Source organism: Mauremys reevesii, linkage group 6 (assembly GCF_016161935.1).
Source record: "Mauremys reevesii isolate NIE-2019 linkage group 6, ASM1616193v1, whole genome shotgun sequence".
NCBI lineage: Eukaryota > Metazoa > Chordata > Testudines > Geoemydidae > Mauremys > Mauremys reevesii.
Genome location: NC_052628.1, coordinates 101525064 through 101545975, shown reverse-complemented (window position 1 = coordinate 101545975; position 20912 = coordinate 101525064). Strand labels below are relative to the sequence as shown.

The following is a 20912-nucleotide window of genomic DNA, read 5'->3' as shown; positions in this document are numbered from 1 at the left end:
TTGCCGCTGTGGTCATCCAATGTAAGTAAGGCCACAGTGAAGGGATAGCTTAGTGGTCTTCTATTTTCAGGGACCGCAAGTCCAACTTTGTGCAAGTTTGACTCAGCTCTTTATCCCTAATATTATTTATACAGCTCTAGAGTATCTTTCCAGAGGAGAGCAATTAAATTCCTGTCACAGACCTAGTCAAATGCCTCCTCTTGGGCACTTAGTGGCTAGATGCACTCACAGCAGTCTGAATCGCTGGGTGTTTTAAGACTCCAGCATCTGAACAGAGTCCAAGCACTACCCCGTCTTGGGGCACAGACCCTCTGTTTAGCACTCCCCTTTGAGAGCTGGATACCAAATCCCCAGACTCCGAACAAAGGTTAAATACGAGCTGTCCCAGAACTCCAGCTGTGTGGGTGTTCTGGGTCCACTCCACAGGTGACTCTTCAAGGGCATGTGTTAAGTGTAACACAAATCACAGACAGACTGCACAGGATTCTGAACCACCATTGCTCTGTGCTTACCATTGCACAAATACACAGATCTGTACAAAAATAATAAATCCTACATGCATTTCCCTGTCTCACCACTTCTGAGCATTCTTTGGACTGGGTCAGAGTCCTCTGGGGCTAGGGGGAGTCCTTTCTGCTGGAGTGCATGACTTGTCTTTCAGTTAGGGAACCTCTCTAGCCAGCTATTCTGACCATGGCTGGTCTGTGCCCTTTCTCTCTCCAGAATCCTATAGAGCTGCTTGTCCTGTCCCAACGGGATAATGCCTGTTCCTTTTTTTTTCCTTCAAGTGATTTTTTTCCCCACATTCTCCACTTCCCTTGCCCCCAGGGAAGTTGGAGAAACTAGTTTCAGCCAACCTCTTTAACATACTCATTGTTTGATCAAAGTACAGTCGTTAAGATTAATCTTTCTCCATTTTATCTAATCTGGGAGAGATCTATTTACAGTCTTGTCTGCAAAAGTGGCTATATGTAGACATAGAGGCATTCTGATACAACAGTTTTCATAACCACTTCACAAGATCAACTTATGAATTCTCATTGTGCAAACTGATTCCACAAATCACCACAATTCCATGTAGATCGCTGCATTGTCTTTCAGATGAGACTGTCAACTGTTTGTTTTGCACTGGTGTTGAAGAGCTCATGGCACTGTTTGTAAAACAGTTTGTCCTGTTTTCTTCCGCTAGAATATTTCTCTGCAAGGATCATTAGTGTGCTGTGAACCAGCTGGCTGTTGCACTCCCATGTGTGAGGTAGCTCTGCATGCACGTGTTTGTCCAGCATCAGTATAGGATGTCCATCTTTTTTGCAAATGGCAGAGTGAGTTACACCTCTGCATATGACACAAACTATACAGAAAAACTTGTTTTCAGAAATATTTCAAGGTTTTAAATGTTAGATACTACTTGATTATATACTCTACTCAAATAAATCCAGGCTCCCACGATATCATGGGCCTAATTATTCCTGTGTGACTCCACTGACTTTAATGAAGTTATATACGGACAAATTTGATCCCAACTGTATGGGCCCTTGCGGGAGAGGGAAATTGACTAAAGAAATCAAAAACATCTAAAAATGTGACTTCCATGGAAAGTGATGCAATTATAATATCTGATATGTCTCAGACTACTAGATCTAGAAACGAAAGCATCACCCCTTTAGAAAATTAGTGTTCCTGGCTTTCTTATGTTATGATGCTTCTGTGTCAGTATCCTTTGACACAGTTGGCCATGCTCTTCTTTAAATCTTATCCTACCTTGGCTTCTATAACTCTGTTCTCTTCTGGTTCTCCTCTGACCTCTCTAATTGCTTCTTCACAATGTCCTTCAGTGACTCTTCCTCATTCTGCCTCCCTTCCAGCTTTCTGTGGCGGGTTCCACAGCGTTCTGTCCTTAGTCCTTGTCTCTTTGCCCAGAGATAAGGTGTAGAGGGAGATCTCATCCATGAACACAAGTTCATCTCCAAGATGATAGTTTCCAGATCTACCTTTCTATTCCAGACTTGTCCTCTTCTGTCCAAATTAAAATCTCAGCCTTTTGTCTGACATCTCTTTGTGAGTGTCTAGCTGTCACTCAAGCTCACCATGGCTAAAGAAGCACTTCTAATCTTCCTTCCTAAACCCTCCCCGTTACCTCCTTTCTAAATTAGTGAGGATAATACCACCATTCTGCCTGTCACTCAGGTCCATAATTTGAGCATCATCTTTGACTTGGACCTCTCTCTGGGCCTTCCCATTCAGGCTAAGTCTACACTACAGTTTGTTGGCATAAATTATGCCACTCAGGGGTGTGAAAAAACCACCCCCCTGAGTGACATAAGCTACCCCGACATAAGCGTGTGTGTGCATAGCACTGTGTCAGCAGGAGAGCTTCTTCTGCTGACATAGCTTCTGCCATTTGTTGAGATGGTTTTGTTATGCCAACGGGAGATCTCTTCTTCATTTTCACCAGATGTGCTGCAGCGCTGTATAAGTAGACCTGTTCTAAATCTTGCCAATTCTTTCTGTATAATATTTCCAAGATATGGCCTTTCCTATCTATCCACACAGATAAAACTCTCATCTAGGCTCTCATTTTGATTTCTGCAATATTCCTCTATCTGGCCTTGACAAATGCCATCTTGTCCTTCTCATATCCATTCAGATTGTTTCTCCAAAGGTAATTTTCCTAGTCAGCTGCTCTGACTGTGTCACCTACCTCTCTTTGCATCCCTCCACTACCTGCATCCCTCCATTATCTCCCCCATCTCTGTTGTAAGCATAAGCTGCTTATATTCACTTTCGAGACCATTCATGGCTTATCCCCACCCCAGCTATCCTATCACGTTCACTATTGAGCTGTTGGTTCTGGCCTCCAATTGGCCTAGGGTGCCAGCCTCCATTGCTCTCTTGTTAATTTTTTTAAACAAGCACCTCATGTTTTTTCCCCATGCTGCCCCATATGTTTGGGAGGCATATCCTGTAAATATCTGAAGAGCTATCTCACTTCAAATCCCTCTTTAAGGCCATGTCTACACTACCAATTTGTGTCGAAATAAGTGATGTCGACACCCAAAAGTTGACATAATAGAAATAGGTTGTCCTGTTGCTAAGGGTTGTGGGAAGGTGTAGCAGATCGTGGTGCATTTTGGGACCGGGCTCTGTTCCGTGATGCATCGCTTTCTGTCCCAGCACTCCATGGGCTTCCGGCTTTCTTTTGTGGCATTTTTTTTCAATGGCTCTTCATTGTTGTACACCCTGGCATCTTTGTGAGAAGGGATGGATCCTGCACTGCTCTCCTATGCTCTGTTAACTGTCATGAAGACATCGCAGAGGGCAGTGCAGTTAATCGTGAAGTTCCTAACTGACAAAGACTTGCAGGCGCCCAACATTTTGCGCGATATGGATAGGAAAACTTATCTTTGCTGCAACACCTACTAAAACCTTGACACTTGTTAGGCTGCTGAGGTGCTGAGACTACTGCCTGTTATGCTGACCAATACTGTCTCATCGTTTACTTGTGCTCCCCCATCTGTCCGTATCCATCTGTTGTCTTTTGTCTTGCATTTAGATTGTAAGCTCCTTAGACATATCTTTTTGTTCTGCGTTTGTACAGTGCCTAGCACAATGGAGTCTTGGGCTGTGACTAGGGTTCCTAGATGCTACGGTAATACATATAATAAATAACCTGTCGCTGGTCTAGGACCGACTGTTGCTTCTCTTGGTCTGGTTCTGTGTTCATGGGGGAAAGAGAGAAGCAATTTACGTGGCAGGATATTTTAAATGGCATCTGTTTGAAGCTGCTCAGGGGTTTGGAATGTTAGACATCTCCACAGGGAAGTGGATTAGTGGGCAGTGTGCAGATGGAACAGTCAAAAGGGCCTGACGAATACATTTTCTCATGGCTCTGCAGTTTGGCATGTAGATATCTCCCATCTCTTATGTGGGGAGTGTGGGTGAATATCGCTTTATTTCTGGAGTAGAACTCTTGGATAGTCAGGATAAAAGATGTGATATACATGTTAGATGTATTCTCCTTATTGGAGTGAATGGGAAACTGGAGACTTTCAAAGTTGCAAGATAAACTCTTTGAAGGGAGGGGAGAGGATATTGGTTGTGGGAAGGGAAATTTAAAAAATCTTTTAGCTTTCAGCAATTGCAAACATTTATTTTTATTCAGATACTCTCCTGTAGCGCTAGCTATTCCCTCTAAAAAGTGCATTCTGAGGAAGAATTAGCAAAATGGCAGCTTTCAGAGAGATCCAGCTGCTATTCATTAAGTGGAAATACTGAGTACTGACCAGAAAACTGTCTTAAGTATTTTTAATATAGATTTACCAGCTACCTAAAGGCTTAATTGTGAGCAGCCTTACTCACCCATTCAAGTGTCCTTTGATCCATATCACCAGTCTGTGTAGAGGAGCTGGGGAGCCACTTCTGTGGGGCCACTTATTCCTCGCTCCTGTGCAAGTAGGTGAGGAGGGGATACAGTTATGACTCGGTCCCCTTTCCAACACGCTAGCTCAGGGGTTCTCAGACTTCATTACACCGCGCCCCCTTCTGACAACAAAAACTACGACATGACCCCAGGATGGGAGACTGAAACCTGAGCTGCGCCGCCCGAGAGAGCCGAAGCCCAGGCAAGGGGCCTATAACTGAAACCCTCTGCCCAGGGCTAAAGTCCTCAGGCTTCGGCTTGGGCCCTGGGCAGTGGAGCTTGGTCCCTGGGCGGTGGGGCTCCGGCTTCAGCCCTGAGCCCTAGCAAGTCTAAGCCAGCCCTGGCGACCCCATTAAAACAGGGTTGCAACCCACAGTTTGAGAACCACTGCGCTAGCTGATACAGGTGAGTTGGTGCTGAGGGGGAAGTAATCTGCATCAGGTATAGAGCCAATATAGCTGCAAGCAAGGTGGGAACCAGGGAACAGATTGAGAGACTGAATCCCAGTCTTATTCCAAGACATTATAACTAATCACTGAACTTTTCTTTTCAAAAGATGCTAGTAAATGAATCCCCCTGTCTTAAAGCTATTGCCATATTGATGGATTATAAGAACCTCACGAGAATTTGTTACCTATGGTGAAGTAAACCAAAATCATCTCAAATTAATATAAAACACCATGAACTGGGTTATTACAATTAAGGCATCTGACCAGAACCAAAGTTTACTTCTATGGAAAGATGTTTCTACACAAGAGTCTTCATGTTTGATAACAATTGGATTTCTTTGTTGTGTATCGTTAGTAGTTAATCTCTTCCTAACAGCTGGGTTTGTCAAAATGTATTGTAGCAGGAAGAAGCAAGTCTGATGTTGCAGCCAGCACTGACTAAAAGCTTACAGCCAGTGCTACTCCATTAAATAGAGGCTTTGCTAGCATAAATAACATGCACTCTGAAGTTTAAAGGGATACCATAAAGACTTTAATGTATGATTTTTCTCTGTGGTTAATAACTCAGTTCTTCATTTTTGTCAGTTTGTACAAAAAAACTAGACCAGTAAATTCCAATTTTTTATTTTATTTTATGTTACAATCCATTAACGGTCAGTTTCACTTTGAGTCTCATGCCTTAGCCCTTGAACAAACAAGGAGAGTGCTGTATTATATAACATCTCACAGATACTTTCTATAATTTTAGGATCATGCATGCTGAACTCAGCAGACTTCACACACAGCAAACAAAATAACAAATAACATCCTTAATCTAGCAGAGTCTCAGTCCTGGAGGACTGGATAGCATGGAGGTCAGTAAGTCAATATGGAGCCTTTCACTTCTAAGATACTGGATCAAATCTGATCAAATCTGATCCAGATTAGTAGTGACAGAGAGCCTTTGCTGTAAGACAGTTGTTCATTGGCCTATGTAAAACGTTGTGCCAATCAAAAGAAACCGCCCATAATAATTGTCCTCCTTTGCTGTGTCTACACTAGCCTTTTTTTTTTTAAATGTACTCCCTTTTCTACCACAGATGTAGTTCCATCACTGTAGCAAAGGTGGGAAAACTGTGGTCAAGTGGCTGTCGGTATTTTAACTACCATGTTGTGTCTCATGGTATGCATGGAGCAGATCAATGCACCTGGTGGTTGCATTTCCAATAGCCACTTGTGGCTAGCACCTGCGGTGAGTGGGAAATTTTTAGGACAAGGTGTATAGACTAGACCAATTATTGCCAGTTTTTGCAGAGGCACCAAAGATTGAATGGTATTGAGAACTGAATTACTTTTTCCCTCTTAGAGATGACCGCTCCTAGTCAAGTTTGAGGCATTCTAACAGTATAGGGAAACTTGCACGGTGACTACTGTACCTGTTGTTTGGCTAGAGAGCCACATGCTCCTCCATTTGTCAACCTGAGCAGGACAGGAATAGTTCCTGAGCATAAAAGACTCTTATTAACTAAGAGACTATAAAGTGTAATGCTTTTAACTAATAATAATGGCAATGGTGAAGCCACCAGACAATTCCTACAAGTATCTTACACCTGCAAGTGCTTGAGCACTTAAACATTTTGAAAGGCAAACTTTCAGAGCGATCTTTATTCAGAAGAGTGTGCAAAATCCTTATCTTCACTGCTTATTAGCCTTAGGGTATGTCTGCGCTGGCAGAGTTTCTTCGCCAGCAGTTACATTGCCACTCGGAGAGCGCTGAAGGGAAACCGCTGTTGTGTGTTCACGCTTTCAGCTGCCTGCACAATAGTGTGTTCGGCACTTGCATCTGTATTCGGAATGGTGTACTCTGGGCAGCTATCCCACAGAGCATCTCTTCCTCTTCTGCCACTAACTATTGGGAAGGCGGAGGGGGTTGCCAGGCATACTGGGTCCTGTCCCAAAGCCCCGTGATGCATTGCTTCCCATCCCAGCAATCCCTGTGCTTCCGTCTGCATTTGGCACCAACTCTCAACGGTTTGTGTATTGCACGCTCTGCCTCTTCTGTCTGCAAGAATGGATCCCGAACTGATGACCAATATGCTGCTCGCTCTCACTAACACGTGAGAGGTGGAGGAGTTATTCCTTAAACTGCAAAGGCAAGAGGTGTCTGACATTGATCTCGCCACATGTAGTAGCTACGACATGAGAGTGCTTGTAGCATTCACGGAGGTGCTGACAACAGTGGCACACTGCTTTTGGGCTCAGGAAACAAGCAGTGAGTGGTGGGATCACATCGTCATGCACATCTGGGATCACAAGCAGTGGTTGCAGAACTTTCAGATGAGGAAAGCCACTTTCATGGGCTTGTGTGATGAGCTCGCCCTAGCTATGCAGTGCAAGGACATGAGAATGAGAGCTGCCATGTCATTGGAGAAGCGCTTGGCGATTACACTGTGGAAAGTTGGTAGCAGTCTGCAGTAGCCAACAGTCGCTAACCAGCTCGGAGTGGGGAAAGTCTACCATTGGACTTGTGTTGACAGAAGTGTGCAGGGCCATTAATCGCATCCTGCTGCGAAAGACCGTGACTCTGGGCAACGTGCGTGACATGGATGGCTTTGCACAAATGGGCTTCCCTAATTGCGGAGGGGCGATAGATGGCGCACACATTCCAATTCTGGCACCAGACCACCTAGCCAATGAGTACATTAATCAGAAGGGGTATTTCTCAATGGTTTTCCAGGCGCCTGTGGATCACCGTGGACGTTTCACGGACATTAACACGGACTGGTCCGGAAAGGTGCATGACGCTTGCATCTTTTGGAACACTGGCCTGTTCAGAAAGATGCAAGCAGGAACTTTCTTCCCAGACCAGAAGATCACCGTAGGGGAAGTCGAAATGCCCATTGTGATCCTGGGAGACCCTGCCTACCCCTTAATGCCGTGGCTTATGAAGCCATACACGGGGAACCTTGACAGCAGCAAGGAACGGTTCAACAATAGGCTGAGCAAGTGCATAATGACTGTTGAGTGTGCTTTTGGCCGTTTAAAGGCTGGACCTTGCCAATTACTATATTCCTATGCTTATAGCTGCGTGCTGTACGCTCCATAATATTTGTGAAGGGAAGGGTGAAAGCTTCACTCAGGGCTCAGCCTGGACACTGAATTTGAACAGCTAGAGACCAGGGCTGTTAGAGCAGTGCAGGGTCATAAGGATCAGGGATGCCCTGAGGCAGCAATTTGAAGCTGAAAGACACTAGTATTTGTTGCTATGCTTGGGAGTGCAGTGCATGTAATGCTAGGTGATTGTGATTGGTGCAGATGATGCACTGTGAAGGTTTAAGAAAATTGTCTGTTGCTTTGCAGGGCTTTCTTTCCTTTCAGTTAATAGAATAAAGATTGCTTTCAAACCAAAACAGTTTTTATTAAAAAACAACAACCAGAGGGGAGAGACAAAAAATACAGCAGCACTGAGGGGGATGGGGGAAGGGAGGGTCCCAGGAGGCGGTGAGGTCCCAGGACGATTAAAGATTTGTGTATGTCCAGGTATCATATGCAACCTTCTCCTTTGGAGTACAGTGCAGTGGGTACTGTACTTCAGCAGGGCTAAACTGCAGAGGGATGGGTGTTGAGCAGGGGTCCCCAACCCCCGGGCCGCAGACCGGTACCGGTCCGCGGCCTGTTAGGAACCGGGCCGTGAACCGACCCCTAGCACATCAAGTGGCGCGTCTCTGGTGGGGCCCCTGAGCCCCGCCCCCTCAGAGCTGCGTGGTGAGGGGGCGGGGCTGTGAGCTCCGGGCTGAGCTCAGCTACCTCCGCTCGGCGTGGAGCTCCCAGCCCCGCCCCCTCCCCACGCGGCTCTGAGCGGGAGGGAGCTCAGGCCCCGCCGGGGACACGCTGCAGCTGTCGGGCGAGGCGCTGAGGCTCCGGGTGTTCTCCTTTGTTCTCCGTTCCATGCACCATGTTCTCCTTTCGTTCCCTCTGCTCGCTGTCCCACTTCTCATTCATTTCTTGTTTTTCTGCCACGGACTGCAGCATGACATGGAGAAGATCCTCTCTACTTTTTCGTGGCCGCTTTCTAATCCTGTGCAGCCGTTCAGCTGGCGATAACAGTGGGAGGCTGGGCTCCCAAAGCCATATCTGTGAAGCTAAATGCAACATTTTACAGAAGCAATATTGTTTGCAACACACAGACCACTGTATCAGTGTTTTAAAACACAACCACTATTCACATACCTATCACTAACTGGCTGACCCCAGGCAAGCACGCATGACCCACAAGTCCCCCAAAATGGTGAGTAGCTGCAGGTGCATGGGAATTCAGTGTTTCTGGACAATTCTGTGCACTGGGCATGTGGCTCTTGGGGAGAGCTAGCACTGTAGGGGGGGAATAAAAATCATTCCTGTTCCCACATTTTGCACAGGCTGTATTCATTATGGAAGATATCTCGCTGCTGAGGGTGAGCAGGGAATCAAGGAGATGGTCTTCTCCAAGGGTGTCACTTCCGTGGCTCGCCTGTGTGCAGCAATGGTCCGTCGCGCGTGTTCCCCCCCCCCCCCCCCCAAGTGACGGCAGAGCAGCATGAGAAAGTTACCCTTAATGGGGCAAGAAACAAAGCAGCTCTGCCAAAAAAAACTGCGGGATTGGATTGCCCAGTATCTCCATGAGAGTTTCGTGGAGATCTGAGGCAGATTCCCGTGAAGTGAGAGTGTCAATCAATACCCTGTTCCGCCACTCTAACTAGGCATGTGGTGGTACGTGCATCACACAGACACAAGCCTGCCTTCTGCAAATCCCTCCCCACAAGCTCAGCACATAGAAAACAAGTTGGCTTTCTGCAACCCTCCTTCCCCCAACAACTTGCTTCAGTGATTCCCAAAATCAGAGTCACTTACCAGGGGCCTCCTGTCCTGTTTGCGGTTCGCCAAGCTCCAACTGCTGTGACTGGCTAGCTGCTTCCAGGGTGGAGAAGAGCTCCTGGCTGCATGCATCTCTGACCTCCAAGTGGTCCTCTGCCTCTGGGTCCCCCTCCACATCCCGTCCAAGATTTCCTCCTCCTGGCTCGGTCCAATCTCAACTGGCACGCAAGCCCCCAAAGTATCCACGGGGCCCTTTGCAGTGGAGGTGAGGTTGCCACCAAGTATCGTGTCCAGCTCTTTGTAGAACCAGCAGCTCATGGGTGCGGCACTGGAGTGGCGGTTTGCCTCCCGCACCTTGTGGTGGGCATTCCACGGTTCCTTCACTTTGACCTTGCACTGCAGTGTCTCTGTCGTGCATTGTGAAATCTGTCCGTAGGTATCATAATTGCTACAGCTGGGACTGGACAGCCCTCTCTCCCTACATGCTGATGAGGTCCAGCAGCTCGGCATTGCTCTAAGCAGGGGATCACCTGGTGCGCGAAGCAGCCATGGTCACCTGGAAAAATGCGCTGAGACCACTGCACGCGTTGCTGAGCAAACAGGAAGAGGATTTCAAAATTCCCAAGGAATTTAAAGGTTGGTGCTGACAGTTGGTCACCTGAGAGCAGAGCAGTAGACTTCAAACCGATGACCAGAGAGGTGAAAACAGGCATTGTGGGATGTCTCCTGGAGGCCAATCGCAGCACTGTAATTGACCAGGGTGTCCATACTGGCACCACGGTGCTGTAGCCCCGGCGCAGAAAGCTGTACACCTCTTGTTGGGGTGTTTTTTTTTTTTAAATAGCATTGCAACTGCGCAGTTTCTGTGCACAAAGTGGTTTCGCAGTGTGTACACTTGGGGAGTTTCATTGCAGAAAGCGCCTTTACTGCACAGAAACTTGCCAGTGTAGACAAAGACTTAATCTTGTCCAAATTTTTGCACAGATTTCCTGTCTCAAAACAGGGAAGCTTTATCATTTGTACGCTGTTCATATTTTAGTAAACTTTTGGAAGACTAACCTGGGGTTCAGGAGAACTAGGGTCTTTCCAGTATTCTACAGCTGACTCTCACAGAGCGGCCTTGACTCAATCACCTGTGTAAAGCACTAAGAGTTCCTCTGATGAAAGGCACAAAACCAAAGGAATATTTATTTTCACTTCCAATTTCAACAAAACCTTAGAAGGAAAGCAGGAAACTGGTTGATTTGGCTAGGCATGACTCTAAACCAAATACTAAGGAACTACTATGAACTAATAAGCCTTTGCACTTCTGTAGCCTTTTTCCTCCCAGGAGCTCAAAACACTTCATAAGCAGTAACACATTTACCTTTGCAACACGCCTGTAAAATAGGTAAGTAGTACATCCCTTAGTTTACAGATTGGGAAACTGAGGCATAGATTAAACAACTTGCCCAGGTTTACATGCACAGTTTGTGGCAGAGCGAGGTGCAGATCCCAAATTTCTTGGCTTCCAGTCCTGTGTCTTGACCATAAACCATCCTTTTACTCTGTTTTAGCTGTTCATTTAGGTCTTTACAATATAAATATCTGTTTCCTGGTGTTTTGTCTATACAGGCAGTCCTCAGATTTACGACACGATTGGCTCCTTAAAATTGCTTTGTAAGTCGAAACGTCGTAACTCAGAACTGCAATTCACTCCATTGCGGGACCGAGCATCGTAAAGTCAAAACCAATTGTTGTAAGTTGAATCAGGGTGTCAATTCAGAAACACCGTTAGTGCCGTTTGTCGTAAGCTGAACGTCATAAAGTCGAGGACTGCCTGTATATATTTTGTTGAATAGCTTAATTGATTTTTAATTATGAAAGAAGAATGAAAAAATATATAACAGCTGTTCTTATTTTCAGTATTGACATGTTAAAGTCCCCTGATAAAGAAGAAGATCCAGAGATTATTTCTGAAGACAGCAGCCTAGTAACTCTTCGGTATGTTGGATTTTGATGCCATTATCAGAACCTGGATAAGATAAATTCTTTAACTGCTATAGTACCATCATGTGTGTGTCATTCAGGCAATGGTATATTTGCTGGGCAGTTTCTAGTAATACATTAAAGATCTGGAAACCATCTTTGGGGAGCGTAGGTTGCACCAACTCACTGCTTTATGTGCTTCAATAAATTCTGGAGCAAAAAAATAGAGATTTTTCATGCCATCTGCATTGAAGGATCTCATTTAATAAAGACTATCAGTTATAGTACACGAGATTCTGATATGGCTGCTGAGCTTTAACACCAGATGCTTTTGGACTTTGAGATGCTTAGAGTATGAGGCCAGAAAGGACCACCACAATATGTAGACTGACTTTCTGCAAATCACAGGCCATCAACACCACCCAGCAACCACATACTAAACTTAACCGCTAAAATTAGACCAAAATATTATAGGCCTCGGGAGGCTAAATTATTGTGTGCCTTAAACAGAACAGGGGGACTGAGGTCTGACATTGCCTGAGGGCCCTTCAATGACAGGGAATTAAATGAGCTATTCCCAGGTGAGCTTGTCAAGAGATATACACCCCACCCTGCAGAGGAAGGCAAAAAAAACCCCAAGGTCATTGCCAGTCTCACCAGTTAGAGCCTGAGTGTGTGAGCAAGAGCCAGCCAACCAAGCACCGAAGAGAAAATCCTCAATACCACCTCAGAGTACTGGCTTATTCCATCCAGGGTTCCATCGACAACTGTGGCCATCTCTAATTCTATAGAGACAAAAAAACAAACCAACCACACCTACTGTGGGGGTCGAGGGGTAATCAGTCCCTTTCTGACTCCCGCAGGTGACCAGCTGAAGCCCTGAAGCATGAGATTTTAGGAACATCAAATGCTCAGGAAACAAGAAGTTAAATATGAATAATGAAGTGGACCTGACACAAAGGTGGGAGAGAGATTTTCCCCAAAGTATGCGGTGGGTCTGAGGCATGCTGATCCCTGGTGATAGGATGGTTATGTTGCTATGTCCAAAGAAGCAGTTCCTAGGTTGTAACCAGATCACAACACTCTGAGCCCTAAATTGCTAAAATGCCATCATGTGGTAGTAACAAACCCAGCACTTCTGGTCCACTTTAAACCTTGATTAAATTATCCCACACTTGGCCAACACACGCCTTGATTCATTGATGGTACTTGACGTTCTTTTTTCCTGTCTAGAAAAAAGAAAATGCGATCTGTGGCTTAAAGTTAGAATTAGTGTTGGGGGGTCTTGCTACTGAAAATAACACATGTGGAAAAGCCTGCAGGTAAATAGACATGCACATATAATGAAAATTTAATGTGTGTTAATATTAACTATGTGAACACGTATATTTAATATTGTTATGAGCTGGGTGAAACCTTATGTGTTGTTAATACCTCTTTGAGATTGGATGTGAATGCATCCTTCAATTAACATAACAGAGAGACTGAGTTAATCAGAAATCCACCAAGTAAAACAAAAGGGGGTTGTGAACCCACCCAGAAGCTTTGGACTGAGTGGTTTTGCTGAGGGGTGCATGAGCGAAGGCAAAAGACACAGATCAGAGAGTGGGCCTGGTGGATGGAGGTTAAAAACAAGCCAACCAGCAGCCTATAAGCACAGTGTGACCTGGAAAAAGCTAGAGACAGCTTTTGGGTCTAGTGTTGAGGTTTGGGGCTGTACGCTAAGAGACTGCTTCATTTGTTCTTGGTTCCTCCTGATTTCAGACACGCAACTTTGTACATTCCTTGGAAATAAATAGGATTGCATCAAAGAAAATACCAGATTCCATCATTTTCTACTTCCAGCTGGAACATTGCAGGGCAACAGTATTATGCCGTACCTGAGATTTGTAGTTTCTTCTAGGAAGGGATTTACAGTATGCTTTGAAAGGAATTTGTTATACTTCTTTTTATTTTACACTTCCCTTTATATTCTTGTTTAAATGAGACTGAACAGAAGTAGTTTGGATTTCTATAACTGAGAGACAGAGTGACCCTGTAGCCCAATGGTTAGGGCACCCACCTGGGACGTGAGAGACCTGGCATCCAGTCCCCCTGCTCCAGTCATTCTTTCATTATTTATCCACAGTGGAACAGTTTCAACAGAGGAGACTAAGAGTGCCTCGACATCAGAATATTCTATAGCCCAGTGGTTAAAGCATCTTAAGAGATGTGAGACCTCTATTCAAATCCTTTCTCTCCCTATAGCAGAGGGGGGGAAATTGAATCTGGGTCTCTTGCATCCCAAGTGAATGCTCTAACCACTGGGCTAAAAGTTATAGGGTGGGCACGACCTCTTCTTCCTCCAGCTGTTTTGCGTGGAACGAGGCAGCTGCCTAACTAATTCACTGGTTCAGGAAATATGTTAGGCAGTTAGTATAGGGAGCCTAGGTACTTGGCCTTGTGGACTGCAGTGTTGGTCTTTTGATTTTCCAGGTGTTTGAAAGTTAGGTACTGTAATGCTCAGCATTGCAACGCGTAAGTCCCTTCCAGGCTTCCACCCTGGATCTTAACCTATTTAATGTTCTTTGTAAACTGCCAAATACGTTGATGGTTTGATATATAAAGATAAACATACATACATACAATATTTGTTCTAGAAGATTTCAGCCAATCTAGATGCTCAACTTTCAATTAGTTTTTCTGAACAGGTGGCATTAGCATAAAGCCAAGTGAGTAATCAAGACATTTATGTAGGCTTATGACAGCATGATGTAATAAAAAAGATAGGCTGCTGCCTACATCAGAACATTATTTCTGGAATATTTGACAATATTTGACCATGGTCAAATAACAGGTGGTCAACTGATTGGTCAGTTGATGTTATTCAACTGGTCAATTGACCAGTTGGCCAGCCTCATCTCTCTGGAAGTGTTTAGGCTGTTCCATTTTAAACCAGCATTGCAGTTCCCATGTCGATTTAAAATCTACCTAGTTACTCTAAACAGCAGGCTTTATAATGCCATTTTGCCTTGTCTCTCTCTTGTTGCCCTCTACCCTATCAAGAATTAGAAAGAAGGCCCTGGAGAGGCGTGAAGAAACCATAATTGTAGATCGCACTTGCAGACAAGAAACATTTACTTATGAGATGGTAAGATTTTCCCCTCTTTTCCTCCCAGACTCTCAAGACAATTGAACCCTGTCAGGAAAGCCGCTCTCAAGGACTTCCTTTTTTGATTTGCTGGTGAAGCCAACTATATCATTCACACTGTTGTACTATGAGTTTGCAAACAATGACTAAGATGACATATGCTCCTATAAGTGGATAGCCCACACTGCAACACTTTTGGGGCATGGATTCTCTCTCACTGTGTTTGTAGAGTCCCTAACACAATGGGATTCCAAACTTGGCTGAAGCTTCTAAGCATTATCACAGGGGTAGGCAACCTATGGCACGTGCGCCGAAGGCGGCATGCGAGCTGATTTTTAGTGGCACTCACACTGCCCGGGTCCTGGCCACTGGTCCAGGGGGCTCTGCATTTTAATTTAATTTTAAATTACGCTTCTTAACAATTTAAAAAACCTTATTTACTTTACACACAACAATAGTTTAGTTATATATTATAGATTTATAGAAAGAGCCCTTCTAAAAACATTAAAATGTATGACTGGCATGCAAAACCTTAAATCAAAGTGAATAAATGAAGACTCGGCACACCACTTCTGAAAGGTTGCTGACTCCTGCATTATCATAATATGATGATGATGATGATAACATGGTTACTGTTTTATATGGGAGCCCCAATGTGCTGGGTGCTGTACAGACATAATACGATTAAGGCATAGGCACTATAGCAGGGGTTCTCAAACTGGGGGTCGGGACCTCTCAGGGAGTCATGAGGTTATTACATGGGGGGGTTGCGAGCTGTCAGCCTCCACCCCAAACCCCACTTTGCCTCCAGCATTTATAATGGTGTTATAAATTAAAAACACTTTTTATATATTTAAAAGGGGGGGAGGGGGTAGCACTCAGAAGCTTGCTATGTGAAAGGAGTCACTAGTACAAAAGTTTGAGAACCACTGCACTATAGGCAATGCCTAGAGCTCAGGAGTCATGGGATGGTGTCGTGACCTCATCTTTAATTTAAAACAAAAATATCTACAACCATAATGGACAAACTTTTTAAAATGAAAGGTGAAATTATCCTAAATTTCCAGCTCCTGGAATCAATTGATTATACAAGGAAAAACACCAAACATTATGAGAGCTAGGAATTGCCCTGTGTGTCCCTCATGCACTTAACACTGCTGCATCCCCTTGCCTTGTCCTGTGTGTCTGTGTGTGTGCGCGCTAACATTGTGTAGTATACATAAGAAACAAATAAAAAACAAATTGGGGTGGCCTCTGCCTTCTTCAGCCAGGCTCTAGCTTAGTTGCCCCTCTCCAACCCTCAGTCAAGCTCCCCAAGGCCGGGCTGATTCAGCCCTCCAGCTCCCTCTCCTTCAGCCCTTCTTTTCCTCTTTCTCCTCCTTCCTCCCTCTTTCCCCTTGTCAGGAGCAGCTAAGGTCTCAGGCAGCTGGGGCCAGCTCAGCCTGATCCCTTTCTTTCCAACCTCCTCCCTGCTCAGGTGTTCCCTGCTTTTGGCTTCCCTGGCAGCTGGGTTTTACCCCTCCCTCTCCAGGTAGTTCCCCTGCTTTTTATTTGCCTCCTTTCCCCTGGCTAACACTTGCCCCTGCCCCTTTCCTATTGAAAACAATGTGCCCCTGCACCCGCTCTCCCACTTGCCATGCTTGCCAACACTAAGCGCCGCCATGACAGGCCTTGGCATGGGTTGTTGACCATCCATCGGCCACTCGCGCCCTTTCTTTGTCTGGTGGGTGTGCATCCATTGGCCGAGGCGAAGGTGTGAATCTCCATCAATCTCGTCACTCGCTCAGGCTCTGTCCTTTGACTTCTGCATCATTGATTCCAGCATGGTCCGTGACCTCCGGCGTACTGCCGTTCGGCTCTCTAACATTAGAGGCTGAGGGCGATACTTTCTTCCTTACTCATCTCCATTCCTTCCTACTGGCTGCCTCTAGGCAGGACAGGCGTACTCAGGTAGAGAGCCTCTGAGGTGGGCTCGGGGCGACCCGGCCAGGGCTGGCTTCGGGCAGCCCTGGCAGGCTACGCCCCGGCGTCCGCCTGTAGGATGGGGGCGCGTCAGTCCTGGGGCAGCCAGTGGTGCAGCAGCCGGCAGAGGGCTGGTGCCGTGCGGCCAGATCGCGCGGCCGCAGGCCCGAGCCTTCCCAGCTGGGGTCCGGGGGCTTCTGGTGGGGTATGCGTGGTAATGAAGTGGGGCCTGTAGACTTGAGAGCAGGGGCTGCTCCAGTCCCAGGAACGCCGGACCTGTGCTTCTTCCGGCTGGCCCGATCGAATATGGCACCTGGTCCGGTCACACTGCTCCCCAGCCAACCCCACAGCCTCTACCCTTCCCGTTCAGCTTCCAGAGAACCCTTCTCAGGGTGACATCATCTGCCTCGGCAGCAAGCCTCTCCCTATCCCTCGGTCTTCCCGTATCTCATTCAGCCATCGCTTGGGTCCGGGGATGAGATAATCAGCAAGGAACAGGCAGCAGCGACATAGTGGAATCCAGCGGCAAAATCCCATCATCGCTCCGTGAGAAGATTAAAAGAGATCTGCCAATAGCCCTTAGTCCTTTCTAGTTGCAAGAAGGGAACCGGGTCCTCGTCTGTCTTCTATTGGTAAGATAGCAGAGGATCAGCGGTGGGCCAGGGGAGGGATACCTCGTTCAGCTTGCGGTTCAGCTTGCGGAAGTCGCTGCAGAATGGTAACCTGCCGTCTCCCTTTGGCACCCAGACAGGATGCACTGAGTCTCATACTGTGATGCCTGCTCTTGGGCCCTCCCACTGAACGGGACCACGACCTCTTTCCGAATTTCCTCTCTTTTGGCCTCCGGGATCCGGTATGGCTCTCTTTGCTCCTCCTCCCGGTTCTTTTGATCTTCCGGATCTTCAGGGCGCACCTTCACTGGCTTCTGTGAAGATGTGATGGTGCCTGTGATGATGATCGACCGTTCTTCTCCGGAGGTTCGACCGGGCGTTCGTTCACCGCGCGCACCTGGCGTGGCTGACCTGGGTTGGGGGTCCTGGGGGTTACTTCTGGGTTGGGTTGGAGCATTTAGGTTGCGCGCCTCTGAGCCAGCTTTCCCGCTGGCCAGGGTTCAGGTTTCCCTATTCTCCAGCAGATTTATGTGATAGATCTGCTCCTTCCTCTCGGACCTTAACTTGGACCTCCCCATGCAACTCTTCCCTTCCGCTCACTGCCCTCATGGGGCTCCTCATCCGGCTGTAGCTTGCTGCTCTCTGCCGTGTGGGGTGGCACCATCACCCCCTCTGGCCTGGAACTTCTTCTGTTTTTGCAGGGTGGTTGTAGTAGGTCTGCTGTTGCTCCTTCTCTGTTCTCCATGTTCACATGCTAGTCTCCCGGGTTTTCATTCTCTTCTTTATGTTTCACATGCCAGGTCATGTTTCCCTGGGGTTTTAGCCAGGTCCAGTCTTTCTCCAGGGGCAGTATGCAGTGGGGGTGCCGACCATATAACAGCGCACTATGGACGAGTGGAGGGGTCTGAGGGCCAGTAGGTCACAACAGCTCGCAGTCTTATGCGTCCAGTTTTCGCAGTCACCTCTGTCAAGCGTTCCAACATAACATTGGGTTCATAACAAAGGGTCTCGTCTGGCGGGGTCGGAAGTCCTTCATGGGTCTGGAAACAAAGGGGTCGCTTGTGAGTCTTGGTCTGTCAGTCCTTCCCAGTCCTTCATCCTCTGGGTCCCAAATCTATCTGGACTCTTTCAGGGTCTCCTAACTTGGAGAATATCTGGATGAATTGGCTATGGATGGACTTGGTCGGGGTATTCATACGATGGGGCGGGCTGATGTCGGGTGGCATAATCCATCTACTGGATACTCACCCCATGCTGAGGATCTCAATGATTGGTAGAGGGACCAGGCCACTAGAGGACCAGGGGGGCAGGGCATGCATGGCTCAGGCCCCAGGGGGGCCTGGCGGCCGGGGGGCCCATGACAATGCACGGCCCCAGTGGCTGCATAAATGCCAGGCCAACCCAAAAAAGGCTGCGGAAAAAACTGTGCTGGGTCCCAGCCCCGAGGTATCCACCCCCAGCTGGGCCCGATGGCGGTGGCGATGACATTTGATGTGCTTCCGGCGGACCCGGACCCGGACTTTGATGTCGCTCTTGACCCGGACTACTCTACGGACTAAATCATTTCTCTTCCTCTAATCACCCCCCGTCTCCCTACTTCTCCTCTCTCTCCCACACGGGACCCGTCCTGGTAAAATACTCTTTTAAAAATGTTATGGTTGTTATGATCATGGGCCTGATCTGGTATGCCCCCCTGGGTCCCATTTGGGCCTCCTCCCCCTCCCCCCTCCCCTTCCCCGGAGGGGAACCCGGCCTGCCCGGTCAAATGGGGCCCGGCTGGCGGGCTGGCCAGGCTCCGGCCTGTCGCCCGCCCCACCAATTCCCCCGGGGTACCGGCGGTAGGTACCGGTCCCCTCCCTCGCCCCCCCTCCCCTCCATCCTCCCCCCTCCCTCCCTGGCTTCCCTGGGGAGAACACGTCCTGGCTGGGCCCCTGGAGCGGGGAGAGGGTCCCCATCTGCCTCCCCCCTGGGCCCCAGGTCTCCCCCCCCCCTCCTCTTTCCCCCCTCCTCCCCAGGGTTCCGGGAAGTCTTCCGATCCGGGGAGGAGGTAAGGAGTTAAGGACAGGACTCCCAGCGTCAAGGCGAGGGCCACCGCACCACGCTCCGGTACGGTCCGTAGTCCCCATGTACACGCCCTCACACAGGATATTTGGGTTGGGCCTGGGAGATCCCCCCCGGCCCGGCCAGCTCCCAGAGACCAGCGTAATTGCACTGCCTGGAGTCTGTGACCGCGTAATTGCATCCGGGCGAACGGTGATATCCGGTGATGATCGTATCGTGACCCCCGTCAGACTGATGAGGACCCCCGGCCCCCCCCGTGTCCCCCCACTTACGCCCTCCTCCCCCCTTAGGCTAGTTAGGCATAGCATGCCAAGTTCCCTACCAGTATAACATCGCATTGGGCAGGCCCCTTCCTCATTTTTTGGCTGCCGCCGCATTCCCCTTCCCCTTCTTCCCTTTCCCAGTCCTTCACCTTCCTCCTCCCTCCCGGCCTTTTTTCCGTCCTCTCCTCTCCTCTTCCGGCCCGCCAGGGCCCGGGCCTCAGAGGGGCCTTGGCCGGAGGGGATTGGCGCTGGCCTCCGGCTGAGAGGTCTGAGATAGTTCTTGATAGTCTCTTCTCTCCACGAGAGTCAGATCATCACAAGAGGAGGTGTCTAAGAGGAGCACCCACCCCCGCAGATCCACCCTCTATGTGTATCTGACCTACCTTGTGCAAGTAGTTGCTCCCTCTCATCTATTGCCCAATACCAGTAGTTGCCCTTCTGGTCCCAGTTGCCCCCTCGTCATCGTGGTCAGGGCCTTCCCTACCCCCTCGTGGTCGGGGGCTTGATCTTGGGCTGCCTGGCTCATGCTCGGCTGGTTGCTGGCTCTTTGGCTGCTGGGCGTGGTGCACACCTCCCCGTGCGCTGGCTGGGCTGGTGGCCTTGTTGGGGGCCAGTCAGCTGCACATCAGCCTCCTCCAGCACAGAAAAAAAAATTTTTTTTTTTTTTTTTATTTAAACGTTTTTTTTTTTTTTTCACGGTTCACGGTCTTCACCCCTTGCCATGGAGCCATTCACTCTCACTCAGGTCCCTCCTGACCTGACACCACACCAAAACAAATGCCCCTGCCCTGCCTGCTCCAGTCAGTCCAGTCCGTCCCCAGGCACAGGCAGGCTAGAGGCAAAAGGGAAAACCCTTCTCAATCAAGGCCGGGCTGATTCCTTCTCAGCCAGCCCTCTAGTTCTTAGTTCTTTTCCCTTCCTGGAGAGAATGGAGAATGCCCAGCAGCGAGCAGAGAGTTCAGCTGTCCTCCTGCTCCCTGGCAGCTGCCCTCTCTCCTCCTCCTCCTTCCCCCCCTCCCTTTTGTCAGAGGGTTTAAAGGTCTCTCTAGCCAGCAGCCTGCTGAACCACAGTTTTTTTTCTTTTCTTCCCCCCAGCTGAACCTTATTTTGCTGGCTAAGCCTTCCTGGCTAATTGTTACCCCTCTCCAGGTAGTTAATTGGCCTGAATTTGCCACAGGGTAATGAGTTGGCACAGATATTTTCTAGAAAACAATG

General features: G+C 48.0%; 1 protein-coding gene across 1 annotated transcript in view; it reads left to right on the top strand.

Annotated features, from left to right (window-relative positions):
- The window catches only part of SNAPC3 (small nuclear RNA activating complex polypeptide 3), a 39627-nt gene that overhangs the window by 5840 nt on the left and 12875 nt on the right, over window positions 1-20912 (top strand). Inside the window, exons 2-3 of the mRNA XM_039544131.1 lie at window positions 11608-11685; window positions 14716-14800. Of these exons, the coding sequence (XP_039400065.1) occupies window positions 11608-11685; window positions 14716-14800 (163 nt within the window). The remainder of the gene's footprint in view (window positions 1-11607; window positions 11686-14715; window positions 14801-20912) is intronic.